The 14,524-nt window shown below is 38.8% G+C and overlaps 1 protein-coding gene across 1 annotated transcript in view; it reads right to left on the reverse strand.

Moving 5' to 3' along the window:
• Positions 1 to 2,791: 2,791 nt before the first annotated feature.
• LOC103376836 (putative ferric-chelate reductase 1) overlaps positions 2,792 to 14,524 on the reverse strand; it is an 18,556-nt gene continuing 6,823 nt past the window's right edge. The window contains exons 5-15 of the mRNA XM_025054665.1: positions 10,658 to 10,855; positions 9,979 to 10,080; positions 9,727 to 9,871; positions 9,079 to 9,186; positions 6,532 to 6,647; positions 5,549 to 5,635; positions 5,274 to 5,365; positions 4,454 to 4,512; positions 4,077 to 4,217; positions 3,051 to 3,070; positions 2,792 to 2,968 (exon numbers count right to left, since the gene is read on the reverse strand). Coding sequence (XP_024910433.1) covers positions 2,882 to 2,968; positions 3,051 to 3,070; positions 4,077 to 4,217; positions 4,454 to 4,512; positions 5,274 to 5,365; positions 5,549 to 5,635; positions 6,532 to 6,647; positions 9,079 to 9,186; positions 9,727 to 9,871; positions 9,979 to 10,080; positions 10,658 to 10,855 — 1,155 coding nt within the window. The 3' untranslated portion in view covers positions 2,792 to 2,881. The remainder of the gene's footprint in view (positions 2,969 to 3,050; positions 3,071 to 4,076; positions 4,218 to 4,453; positions 4,513 to 5,273; positions 5,366 to 5,548; positions 5,636 to 6,531; positions 6,648 to 9,078; positions 9,187 to 9,726; positions 9,872 to 9,978; positions 10,081 to 10,657; positions 10,856 to 14,524) is intronic.

Here is a 14,524-nt window from a genome sequence, read left to right on the forward strand (position 1 = left end):
TGCAGACCCAACCAAATGTGAAAACCACTGAAATCTAACACCATGAAACTTTGTCTGTTTGTTCCAACTCAGTCTCAATTATGATCATCAATCATAACATCAATGTTCTCACTACCAGCATCACTAGTGACATGATGTAGCAGACCAAATACATCAACAGCACCCTGGAAATGATGCAAGGCAAGGATTTAACTTGTGGTTTGTGTCAATATGCCTGAAATAAGAAGAAATTAGTTGTTGTTATTATTATGTATAAAAATGAAACTTTGACTTTTCTCAAAGATAGCTTATTCCTCCTGTTGTCCTTCGCATTTTTGTACGTTCCGGTGAGCATGATGTACAAAGAGGAGAATGAGGAGAGTACGACTGGAAAAAGCAGAGGACAAAATTGGCAACACGGAGCACCCAGCAGCCAATAATTTCTCCGCTGCTACTAGGACAACCTTCAGACTCCTAGGAATAGCCCACGGGACAACGCCGCACATGTCTCCGTCACTGGGCGAACCCCTCTCTGACTCCGAGGACGAGAGGACGTGGGACAAAGAGACGGCGGCTGGAGGACAAGGCTTTTGCTCTTTCACTGAGCACACAAGGAAAAAAATGTTACAAGAAACACACGTCTGCGTCAGGTGAGTATGAAGTACAAACTACAGACTACACGGATTGGAACACGAAGGGACAAGTAGACAGCGGCGAGAGGACAAGACTTTAATTTTGCTCTTTGATAGAAGTAGGAGTATTACTTCTTCTTGAACATGCCACGGACAAACTAGCGGCCATGAGAAAGGTTTGGACGGTTGCCCGCCCTATTGCACGTCACGGTCAATCAATACAATTATTATTTTTTATTTATTTTTCTAATAATTATTTATTGAATAATTTATTAATTTTCTAATTAATATTTTTTCAAATAATTAAAATCAATTTTCTTACATTTTCACGTGTATTTTACGTACACATTGTAGGTCCTAAACTTATATCAATCTTTATGAATCCCATGATTGACCAGCTACGGAGATATAGCTCAACTTATGTTAATCAAATGTATAAATAAACACATAACACACTTCATTTGGGGCAGAGACATTGTAGACCCTCCACTGAATTGCCCTTCATCCTCTCAAGGCTTGTCCCACTGGACCTATTGTTCTTAAATGCTTTCGTATCTGCCAACGCTGAACTCTGATTCCTCTCCCTCTCAAACTACCAGTGACATAGTTCTTTTCGGAAACAGGGGTTTATCTGAGAATCTCAGCAATAAGTCGACCCAGACTGACATTTCCAATATCGGTGAAACACGCATAGTCTGCCAGACTGAGTTGTGTCCTGTGATTGTACAATGTCCAGATGTTTATATACAGCATCCAAGATATGGCCATCCAGCTAAATTCTAAATCCTGTACCTTCAAAGAGAGAAAAAAATGTGTTGATTTACATAGTATGGATAAATTGTCTTATTACCTTGCAGCCTATTTATTGTTTTATGTTATGGTAAATCATGATCATGAAGTTGGTAACTTCTTTATTATGCCATGTCCTGAGTAGATATTATTCTTCGAAGCCTCCATCCCTATACACATTTAAACATTACTTACCTTCGCCTTCCTTTCGGAGATGCACAATGAGTGCTCATGCCATGCGCTTATACATCAACTTCCAGCTGGATTGTAATTTCCGCCAACATCTTAGACTCATGAATTCCTTCAAGACTGACGCATAATGTTCTTTCAGCAATGTTTTGTTGACCATTATTACTCATAAGCACTATGAATGAAGCAATAATGGAGATATGATCTTCAATGTGATTCGATAGTCTTTGAACTGTCTAGGTTATACTCATTTGGAGTATAACCTAGTAGCAAAAAAGCTTTCCAGTTAAATAAAGTACTATTAGGAATGTAGTATAATTATATTCAGTGCTTTGGCCCAGAGGCAATGTCTCTGTAATTAGTGTGGAACCCCAGGGTTCTCCTCCTGGGCAAGATCGAATCCCGGTTAGGGCGGTTGGCGCTTTCCAGTGGACTCACCACCCGCCGGAAGGTTCACAAGGGGCTTGTACGGTGCAGTGTGATTTGGGAAGCGGTTGTGGAGACTGCTTCCCCTGCAACTCAAACGAACATGGATGGATGGATGGATAATTATATTCAAACTTAATTTTAAATATTTGGGATTCATTAAATATATTCAAAACTTGTTATGGACACAGCGGACTGCGAACATACAGACAAATGAATAATGAGATTATGCCTGACAAAGACAAATTTATATTTCAAATTAATTGGGCATCGACCGTTCATTTGCATATTGCATTTATTGCACTGATGTTTCACAATAGATACTATCTACCTTTATATGCCGGGTGGAGCCCTGAACTAAGATAGCTATAGTAGCTATATCGGTATATGCACTCTACTGAGAGCCCTCGTCTAGTTTTTAATCAATCCTAGCTATTTTTACCTCTCTTGTCTTGGGCTCTTTCTTCACGGGCAGTGATTGTATACAGGGGCTGTTGAAGGAAACTCCTGTGCAGCCAGTTGCCGGTTGTAGCATGCCTAGCCCCGTTCCGGGCAGTGTGGTCGAAAAAGGCATCAAGTTTCATTATATATATTCATACTTTCATTACATATATATGCGATTCATTTGACATATTCAAAATTTCATTCAATATATTTAAACTTTCATTAGATATATTTGGGGTTCATTCAATATATTCAAAGTTTCATTCAATAAAAAAAGACAAAAAGACAAAAGTTTGAGAGAAATTGCCATATACTTTAATTTATTTTGAGAAATACAATTTAGACTAAAAAAAATACCAAACATCATTTGCAAGCATCTCTACAATTTCGTTACAGTAAAGTGTATAAAAATGTCATTTATGTCATGACATACCAATTCCCACCAAGAGAGTAACCAGAAACGTGCAGTTTCCCAGAAAATATGTGGATATTGGCAGGGCAACAGCCATCTAAACAACAATGGAAATAATATTCAAATCCAGAACTCTGTGAAAGTGTGTATAATTTTTGCATTAATTGTACTTATCTTACCATATCTGATCCCAGATTGCCTGTAGAAAAAAAAGGTAATGGTTAAAATAGGCACTTTCTTTTGTTTTAAATTACAGAAACAATTAAGTGCATAAATAAATAAAGTGCAAATGTAGTTTCACTCAGACGTTATGTTTACTGAATATTGTATTCTTGTATAATCAAAGACGTTATGTTTACTGAATATTGTATTCAAATAATCAAGCAATTCTTCTTGTTTTTTACAGCCCTACAATACTTTGAGACTCTCAGACTAGAAAGTCAAAGAAGTGAACAAATATTAGAACACATCTTTCATATCCTCTTAGTATTAAATAAACCATTTTATAATCCAGTGACATTAGATCAAGTTTAAATAAAACTGAAAATTATATAAGCTTTAGTGTTTTCTCCACATAAGAAAACTGTATCTTACTCTGCGGTTATAGCAACAATCTTCACCTGAACATAAAATGATTTTCATTTATAATCGTTTGATTAAAGTCACAACAAACAGAACAACTGTTTTTATTATGCAGACAAGAGAATTAAATTGGTCACGCGATAACTTAGTAACCAACAACTGTCTGTCGTACAAAACTCCCTGTGCTCACTGTTTAAACCAGAGGTTCCCAAAGTGGGGGTTATTGCAGTGCCATTGCAGGGAGGAGCATGAATGAAATAAATGAATAAAAATAATGCACCATACTGTCCAATGCTGTAAATGTTTAACAAGAGCCTTGCAAAAAAATGATTACTTGAAGGTATTTAAACTGAATATCTGATGATAATATTGCCCCGGCAAGTACACCACCCGCTCCTTTCCCACACACAAAATCTCACTCTTGCAAACTGAATAAATAAAATGGACACGTTTTGATGGAACTCCCATATGAACACAAAGTAGAGGATGAAACGTCAATGAATGGACACGTTTTGATGGAACTCCCATGTAAACACAAAGTAGAGGATGAAACGTCAGTGTGTATGTGTGTCCTGTGTTTTTTGGGGTGGGGTGCATGAAAATTTAATAAAACAGAACTGTACCGATGCTGAAGCTCAGTTTGGATTGGATCTCAAAGAATATGTAGAATAGTAAGTCCCATCCGACAAATCCACCCATCACTTTCATGAGCCAGTTGTTGAGACTACTGTCAATTTCTTTAAGGCCTGTGAAAATGGCTGTCACTGTTGTCAGAAAGAGCAGCCATTTAGGTAGATAGGTAGACAGACAGTCAGACAAACAGATAGATAGATAGATAGACAGACAGACAAACAGACAGATAGATAGATAGATATTAGCAAATTAAGGACAGATAGACAGATAGATATATAGATATTAGCAAATTAAGAAACATAAACATTTAAACATTGAGAATGAATTTCACATGGTTTCATAAGTGCTCAATGATAGAGAAGCTTACCAGCCAAAGATTTTATCACCACACCATTTATTGCATGAGCCCAGTTGAATAGAAACCTCCTGTCAATGAAAGAAACATATTTTTAAAGTCCATTATTTGTCCCAGAATAGCGCAAATGACCTGTTTCTGAGTATAAGGCAGATGTGTAAGGTACGATAACTGAAGCCTTCATCTGCCTAGCGAAGGGGGATAAGTTGAAATACCTTAGGACAACCATCCAATGTAATGGAAAATGCACACAAACTGTGCAGGTTGTAGGCCACACATTGAATTGTGCTACGTTCACTTTCTTTTGTTTGTTTTGGGTTTTTTTTTGGGGGGGGGACTTTTTGCCCTTTATTACAACTTCCAATCGTAGGTCAGACTCTTCTGATTTTACTTTTTGCCCTTTATTACAACTTCCGATCGTAAGTCAGACTTGTCTGATGTTTTATGTCTTAGTTTATGATTGTGTTTACAAAGCTAAGTAACATAGGTACTTATTTACAGTATGTGTGGTGAAAATTGAGTTATGTCGCATCATAGTAATGTAAGTCCAATGTAAGTCGAGGACCTCCTGTACTTAGCATAGCTCCAGGTCTTCCTCATCACTTGACATAAGTAAAAAAAAAGAAATCTCTTAAATCTGTCAATGAATTGAACAATGTCAGATCTCTCATTTTGCTGTTTCCTGTTTGTTTTGATATTTGGATAAATGAAATCATTTGTTATATGATGTGATAAATTTGTCATATGTTAAAAAAAACAAATATGTTCACAATAATAACTTTATGTCTCTTATGTTACTTTTGATAAACAATTGATGAAAAAGCATACATACTGTGGATGTTTTGGTCCACAACGCAACACAGCCATAATTGCTTGAAGGGCAGAGAGGATCATAACCAGGCAGCCTAAAACCGAATGGGCTTTCTGCAAGAAGCACAAAGAGAAAAATGCACAACTTACTGCTCTTGAAACATAATGTAGATATCAATAGGCCATTATAATTTTTTTTCCATTTTGCTGGACATATTTTCTCTATTTTGAATGACCATTTGATTGCTAATAGTGGTGTTGGTGGGGTGTTTGTACTAGTGTATGCTACAGACTTACATAGGACCAGGCCTTTACATGTGAAAAGGAGAGGATGAAGGCTACAACCGTGGCTGCTATCGTCACACTCATCACTCCTACATGAACCTAGAGGAACACAAACACTACACCATTTGAAAAACTGTGAAGTACAGATGCAATAGTTATATATTATTTATGTATATATTAACCCTTTACGAACGCGAGGTGTCACAGAGCGTGATATGGAATATTGGAAAGGTAAAAAAAAAAAAAAAATGTATATACCGCAAGGCTGCCAATCTGATTGCTACTTTGTTAATCTTAAAGTATAGTAGGGGGACTCTTACACTGACAATTTATATGGGTACGGGCACACTCACACTAGGGCTAGTTGCTCCATGCCACACTTAAGTGCCATTTGGCCTCCACTCCCATTACTCCGAAGGCAAGCGAGCTAAAGTTTGGTTGCCACTGACATATACGTCAGTGACTGTTGTTTATATGCGGTTAAAGCAGCTTGATCTAGAGCGAATCGCTTGGGTATGGTGCAACATCCCTAGAATTAACTGCTAAATTAATGTTGTGTAGGAAAATGTTATCTAGCTCTGAACAACAAAATGTAAGTGACGCTTTACAACCTTGGATGTCCTAAGTATCGAGGCAAGAAGAGCAAAGTCACTTGACATGGACACGCCCATTAAATCTTTTTCCGACAATCACCAAAGCAGCAGAATATATTGGTGTAAAATGATGCGCCACAGCAGAGGTTACGTTTAATTACATTGTAGTATATACTTTAGGGTTAGGGTCTTTATTTTTAGGTCTTTATTTTAGTTTAGGTGCTTAGTGCTTTTGTTTATGTACAATCTTAATTTATGATGTCAAACAAATAGAACAAGGATTAAATATCATCTGTGTGTCTACTTATGGACAATGTGACCCTGGTTTAGACCAATGTTTTTAAGCAGGTTACAACAACAAGGTACATCAGTCATACAGTAATATATGTAATATATTCTTACCAAAAACCAAAGATCTTTGCCGCACAGTTTCTTTTCCTTGGTCATTCCTTTGAGAAAGCGAGCTACTATGAAACCCAGTGTTCCCATGGTCATCCAAGCTGTTAGCATCAGTGCTCCTAAAAAAAAAAAGTATTGTGAAAATATAGTTTGACCCAATTACAATACTCCCTTATCCACCAGTCGTCTGTTCACCCTCCTCCCACCCAGTGAAGAGTTAAACAGTTTAATTGCCTGAAGGACAAAGGGGTTTTTAAGTCTGTTGTTCCTGCTCTTTGGAAGGAGGAGCCTGTCACAGAACAAACTCCTCTGGTTGCTGATGACAGTGTGCAGAGGATGACTGACATTGTCCAGGATAGATAGTAGTTCACGAAGTGTTCTCTTCTCTACCACTGTCACCAGAGGGTCTAGTTTGGTGCCAACAACAGAGCCAGACTTCCTGATCAACTTTTCCAGCTTCTGTAAGTCCTTCTGTGATGTGCTGCTCCCCCAGCACACCACAGTGTACGAAATGACGCTGGCAACCACAGACTGGTAAAACCTTTTCAGGAGCTTCCTACAGATGTTAAAGGCCTGAGCCTCTGCATGAAGAACAGTCTACTCTGGGCCTTCTTGTACAGCTGCCTACTGTTGTGTGCCCAGTCCAGCTTGTTGTTCAGCCACAGCACAAGGTATTTATAGGTCTCTATGACCTCCACCTCCTGACCCTCAATAAGAACTGGTTTCGGTTTGGGTTACAAGTCTAACCAACTCCTTGGTCTTGGTGTTGAGCTGCAGGTTCACCTGTACTCCTCCTCATTGTTGTCCCTAATACACCTCAAGATGGCTGTGTCATCTGCAAACTTCTGGATGTGACACAGCTTACCAGAAGTCAGGGGTGTACAGGGTGAAGAGAAGAGGGACAGCACCATCCCCTGTGCTCCAGTGTTGCTGACCACAATGTTAGATGTGATGTCATTTAGCTTGACATACTATTTTCCTCCTCTAGATGTCTAATGTCTCACCTCTCTCTGTGCTGCTCTAATGTCGGCCCTGTTGTTTCTCCCGAAGGCCTCCTTCTTCCTGTTGAGAACAGCTTTGACTTCCTGTGTTACCAATGGTTTGTTATTAGGGTAACACCGGACCCAGTATGTGGTGTCAAGGCAGTCTCTCAGTTCGTACTCTGCTTCAGGAGTCTATTTCCTGATGGAGCGTTTGATGATTGACTACCCTTGGACCAAAGGGGTGTACTGTGACTGGACATAAACCAGGTTATGGTCAGAACTGCCCAGAGTGGACAGGTCTTTATCATACAGAAGGTCAATTGTACTGTTACTCCTTGTGGGGAAATCCCCCACCTGTTGAAAGTCAGCCCGTGTACAGTGATTAAAGTTACCAGAAATGAGGATGAAAGGCTCAGGGTGTTGTGTCCGCAGCTGTATATCTATATATATATATAGATATACAGTATATATTGTGAATTTTCTCACAGGCAGTGGCTACGACAGCTCTTGGAAGGATGTAAACACAGAGGGAGATCACGTGACTAAACTCCCTTTCTAGTTAATATGGCCAGCGGCTAACGGCTAATAGCTCCAAGTCCCTAAATCCTACAGGTCCACATTATCATCGGTTACGCTGTCAGTAAACCAAGTCTCCATGAAGATGAACAGGCTGCACTCCCAGCACATCCGAATTTACAGTGTGGACTGCTTAACATTAGATAGAGAGTTTACGTTGCCTATAACGGAGGGAATCGATGGTTTGAAATGCCTCTGTTTATCCTCTATCTTTGCCTTTAATTTAACCCCGTTTCTGCATCTTGAGCTCTACCGGTGTGTCGTGTCGTAGTTCATGTGTACTCGTCCCTTGAATAAATTAAAGAACTGGCTTCGGTTGCCGTTTTAGGATTATGGGTATCCATGTGATACATTTAATAATAATGCTTCATGAAAGGAGTAAAGAAAAGGTATAGAAAGTAAGAATGAAAGTAGTAAGAAAAGTTAGTGCGGCAGAGTGACCAGAAGCCATCTGACTTATTTTTGTTATCAGGTGGTAGTGGTTAGTATCATTTTACCACTGGCTTGTTGTAATTTTACAACCACATACAAAATATTGATACAATACTGATCACTTCTTTGGCATTTTTTTCACCAATGATACTTTGTGTGATTTTTGTTTTACCCCCAATTGACACGACAAATACTGGCCATGAAACAACTGTAATATGTATTTTTTACAACATATAAGTCAAAACTAATTACATTACTTTATTTTTTACGCAATGTAACTAATAAATAATATTATTGCTATCATTAAGGGACAAAGTTGTCCTCTTCATCAATTCATAAAATTTATATCTTTTGATGAACATCAATCCTGATGAGGCAAATATCTGGTGTAGTAAATTACCTCCTTAATTTATTAATTGCAATGCGTTATGAGAGTAATACACAACTGATACTCATGCGAGTATCGATATACCAATATCAAAAAATGGGCACTCCTTTTACTAGTAATAGTAAGTATCACTTTAGTATGCATTGGACAGCAAGTTGAGTGCGGCCTTACCGTGCGCTTTTATTATTTGCGGCTGTCCACTTTTTCTCACCTCCTGAGGTCTGGATATGTCAATCTTCTGAGCACTGACAAATCTATGTGCATGATATTGTATTTTCCCTGCAGACACACAAAACAGTAATGTTTTATTCTGATACTTTAAACATGTTGCTGAAAACATGTAGCCTACATTTCACATTCTCTGCTGTCGTTTTTGCTGCCTGTTTGATCTGCTCGGAGCAACAGCGGCAGCCCCGCACAGTGCACCTCGTGCCCCTCTCCACGCAAAGAATCTCACTCCTGCCAACTGACCAAGGTGCTGGCATCGAACATTGCTAGCCTAAATTGGACACATTTTAGATGGAAGTCACCTATGTAAACGCAGAGCAGAGATTGAAGCATTGGCGTGTGTGTCCTGTTTTTGTTTTGTTTTTTGGTGGGGGGGGCGCAAGAATTTTCTTATTAACCAAAGGGGGCGGGGGCAGCAAAGACAGTTACAGAACCACTGCACTAGCCAAGTGGGAAAAGGCTGTGGTCTTTTTGAGTGACAATTGTAAAAGTTCACTCTTTTACCATATCAACCAAGAAAGCCCTTCTCCAAAACATCCATGTGGACTCGGTCTTAGTTTATTTGTATTTCCTATAGAATGTGACTATTACCATTTGTGCTGGGTCCATGAGCAAACATTATATGATAAGCCTCATTGATCCTTGGAGATCCTTGGATATAAATGGTGTTCGTGGAGGTAAAAGAACAGCTGATTATGGAATCCTGCACCGATGTTCTTACATCAGAGACATTTCCCTGGGGAGAAGTAACAAAGTTGTTCCCGTAAAGAAGAAAAGCATTCTTTGTGAAACAGATGATTGGTGACAAACAAAGAGTCCCATGGTTCAAAGATGCCTCATTACCAGAGGAAATGCCTGGGGTGTAATGCGACCTGTTGAAAAGGCTCGCTGCAACAGCACCTGACTTTCGCTGCTGATTATACAAATATAAATGTCATCATTTCCCTGAAAAGAGAACAAAAATCACTTAATGACAAGATGAAAATACAATGTTTTTCATACTAATTCTAACTGACCAAAGTTGGCAATGCTATCATGAAACGGACTTTTAAAGTGCATGAAAACAATTACAAAACCCTTCTTGGGGTAGGGATGTGAAAATGTTCTTAATAACCAAAGGGGGGACCAGCACAGAAAGTTTGGAAACCCCTGGCTTAAGCAGTCAGACATCACTGTTGATGCTGCAATTGATGCAGGTGCCACAACTCAGGTCCAACTGATCAGGTGTGTGAGGCACAGTAGTTGGAACTCTTAATTCTGGATTTGAATTCTGGTTGTGCGAACAAAATTATAATTATAGTATGTATGAGTGCAGTTTAAGGATTTTTTTTAGTTTACTTTTACTAAAACTATGTGGACTGTGACATTGACCTGTAAATATGTATTTCTGAAATAAAGTCACTGGCCAAAGCATGGAGTTGGTTTTGGTTTGCATGTTAAGACAAATCTAGATTAAATTGTTACAAAAAAGGACAATGAAAGAATGCATAGAAAACACTCATTTCAAGATTTTACAAAATACCATTATCTCATCATGAGAGAATCCAAACGAAATGTATCCGTTCGAAGGGCCTGTCATCTCATAGTGGATTGTTGTATTACTATCAGACAACATCATGGCTGACATAAAAAAACAGTCAGTACTGACTGTGGGGTCACAGTTTGCAGGCTCACTGAAACACACTTTGGAGACACTACAACCAGCCCTGGAGATATTCACCTGCAAAAATAAACAATAAAAAGTGAAATAAAACATCAACAATGTTTTTTAAAACCTGTAACATAAGTGTTACAGATTTTGAAAAACATTGTCAACTAGGCCTCTAATTGTGTAATTATTTGTATAATTATAGCCACTTGCCTATACAGGAAAAGCAAGGCTAAAAATGTAGTTCAATTTTCACACAAATATAAATATACAAATATGTTATTATAACTTGTAAATATAACTATTGACAATTTTTACGTATCTGTTTTTTTCTTTGAAAAAGAAACAGTAAAATATCCATCCTCTGCCAATTACTAAAAAGAAAAACTTGTGGTACAACAATGTCACATCCATCCACTGGATAAGCGATTTCAGGTGCAAATTCTCTATATTTAATTTTTTATTTGCATGCAATTAACTTGAAATGAAATAAACAACACAAATTAAACTAGTATATACAATTGTGTTCAAAATAATAGCAGTCCAACATGACTACCATTTGCCAAAGAATATATCGACTGGCCTAAAGAGAAATGGAGAAACATTTTGTGGACTGATGAAAGTAAGATTGTTCTTTTTGGGTCCAAGGCCCGCAGACAGTTTGTCAGAAGACCTCCAAACACTGAATTCAAGCCACAGTACACTCTGAAGACCTTGAAGCATGGTAGTGCAAGCATCATGATATGGGGCTGTTTCTCTTACTATGGTGTACGGCCTTTTTATCGCATACCAGGGATCATGGATCAATTTGCTTATATCAAAATACTTGAAGAGGTCATGCAGTAAGTGAGCAGCATCTTGGTTCCAGACCAACACAATTAATGTTATGGAGTGTCCAGCCCAATCCCTGAACCTCAATCCCATAGAAAACATCAAAAATGTTGTTTCTGAGGCAAAACCAAGAAAAGCAGAGGAGTTGTGGAAGGCTGTCAAATCATCCTGGGCTGGAATACCTATTTTCAGGTGCCAGAAGTTGGTCGACATCCACAGATGTGAAGCAGTTCTCAAAAACAGTGGTTATACAACTAAATATTAGTTTAGTGATTCACAGGAATGCTTAATCTTAATGGGGTTTTTTTTCAGTTTGTTGAGTAAATATTTGAGTTTGTAATCAAAAATGCAGACACTGCTAATTTTTTAACAGCCCAATATCATTTTGTACTTTATTTTCTGTAATTAAAATATTGATACTTTTTTCTTCATGTTTTGATGTAAAATATAATGTGCAGTGTTCCCAATGAATGGAATTTTTTTTTTTTTTTTTGATATTTAAAGGATTTTGAGCTTTACTCATGTTTTAAAAAACACTGCTATTATTTTGAACACAACTGTAGATTAGAAGCATATCTGTTTAGGTTCTCAGTCATCAAGGTCATTTTATCCAAAAATAGTTACATCAAGGGCATTTTTTTATTTTTATCAAGGGCATTTTAAGAGGCTTCTTCTCTACTTCCCAGTAGTCAGTCAAAACTGAAGAAGCCTCTTCAACTATTTTTGGATTTGACTAGGGGAATTCCAGCTCTATTTTTTTTCCCCTCTTTTTCCCTTCTCCCTCCTTTTTTCCTTTTTCCATTTTGGACAAGTGGTTACGGCAATGGAATTGAATTCCATTGGGGTTTCACCACGCAGGTTTGAATCCTGCCAACAATGGCCGCTGTTTTCAATAATTTACCCAGTGCAGGATCAATAAAGGGAGGGTTGAGGGAATCAAGATCGAAGTAACCCCTGGGTCAGGTAACAATCTCCAAAGGCCTTTTGTTTATTGTAGCTCTGTCATTGACCATTGTTGTGGTCAAGATCCTATTAGTCAGCTTGGGGTTTCCTGCTTGTAGAAGCATTAAATCTCGAATGCATAATACAATACTTGGCATACCTTCCATCTTTTACCCATTTAAGATGAGTTGGAAGTGTTCAGCGCCCCGAGGTATCTTTGTTAGTACTACTTAGTACTACTTTCCCCGAGGTATCTTTGTTAGTACTACTTTGTTAGTAGTCATCTTAATGTATTTTTTGGGCTTTGAGGGATACAGCGTCACTTCTTTGGTTTCTATGGTTTCTCCTTCCACTTCTTTTGTATTCAATGAATGGACAAAGCTTGTTAAGGGAACTGGCATTTGGTAGGTTTTGCTGTAATGCACTGTAAATGTCTTCTGCACAGTTTTGGACACATCGATTGTGTGGTCTGCTTTTGGTAAAACTTTTTCTGAAATGTATCTGCATGTATCTGCCCCTAGAATTGTTACTGCATTTGGAATGCTGAAGCTTTGGGGTATAAGGCAAATGTGGGCTGCTGCTTTAACTGGAAAGCTCACTTTGTGCTCTGTTAAAGTGTGACTCGTTAAGTCTACTTCAGAAAACTGTGGTGGCAAGCACTGTCACCTTTTGGCCTATTTCAAAAATTTTACATTTCTGGTTAATGACTTCACAGGATCTTGCTCAGAAGTGATGCTGATGTGTTAGAAAGTAGACATTCAGACATTTGGTACTGCTAGCAGTTTTAATGCTGCTCTGGTACTAGGGATCGTTAATTACTTTGTTTACATTTATGTGAAAATCTCCTGTGTCATTTTTTTATCACTTTCTATCAGTGTAGATTGTGGTTCTGTCAATCCCAACTGTCAAACTGTGTTTGTCCGTACTAGACACCTGATTCCGTACCGTACCTTACACGTACACTACGCAACTTACATAAACTTAGAATTAACTTAAGTTTTTTTCTTTTTTTGATTTGCATTCTTTCTTTAGTGGGCACCATGCTTATATTTATTCGCAATTTCATGCTTTATATCCATAGTTATCATGCATTTCTTCATCTCACAACCATCCCTACTACTTACTCTCTTAGGACTCATCACTATTATGAAGAATAATGCACAAAATAGAGAGAACGTCACATAGATAACGCAAACACAATATAGAAGACTCGCGGGCAATGTGTACGGAAGTCGACGAACACGTGAAGTGAACGAGTGGGGAGGCATGGGCTGCTCTGAGTGCTCGGCTACTTAGTGTTGGTGTCTGTAAGCGTGCTCGTATCTCAAATCTTTACTTGTATCTCAAAGCAAAGATTTGCTGGAATGCTTGCTCGTATCTCAGAATAATCGTATGTTGGGACGCTCGTATCTCGAGGTTCCACTGTACTATCTTGCCCAGGGGTGTCAAACATGCGGCCTGTGGGCCATGACCTGCTAGGGGTTCCATCCGACCCAGCAGAAGAAATTTGTAAGTAAAAGATATGAAAATACAGGCTGGTGGTCTGCCTGCTGGGCATTGCTGCCTGACACACCTCCACCAATGCCTTTGTGCTGGCGTGCTCATCTGAACACCTCCCTGGGCCCCACTAGTGCCTGAGTGTCACTAGTGGTGCCAACTTAGCTCAAAGGTGATTTCCTTGGTATGATTACGGGGTGGGGATTAGGGCTGTGGCAGGGGAATTATTAGGCGTCATCCTTATACTTACCTTCAGGGTAAGGGAAGGGGCTGAGGTAAGGGATGGGGTGGAATGGGGTGTCTTACTGGACTATAGCTTTTCTGATTAGCTGGTTGTTTTTATAAATTGACTATCTTATTGTAAGACACATCTTCAGTAGTGGACCTTGGGGTCATCGAGTGTTTCGGCCATTATCACTAGACACTCCCCCCCCCCAGGAAGGCCCCGCTGGGGTTGATCATGCCCCAGGG

This window comes from Cynoglossus semilaevis, chromosome 3, assembly GCF_000523025.1.
Source record: "Cynoglossus semilaevis isolate Cse_v1.0 chromosome 3, Cse_v1.0, whole genome shotgun sequence".
Classification (NCBI taxonomy): domain Eukaryota; kingdom Metazoa; phylum Chordata; class Actinopteri; order Pleuronectiformes; family Cynoglossidae; genus Cynoglossus; species Cynoglossus semilaevis.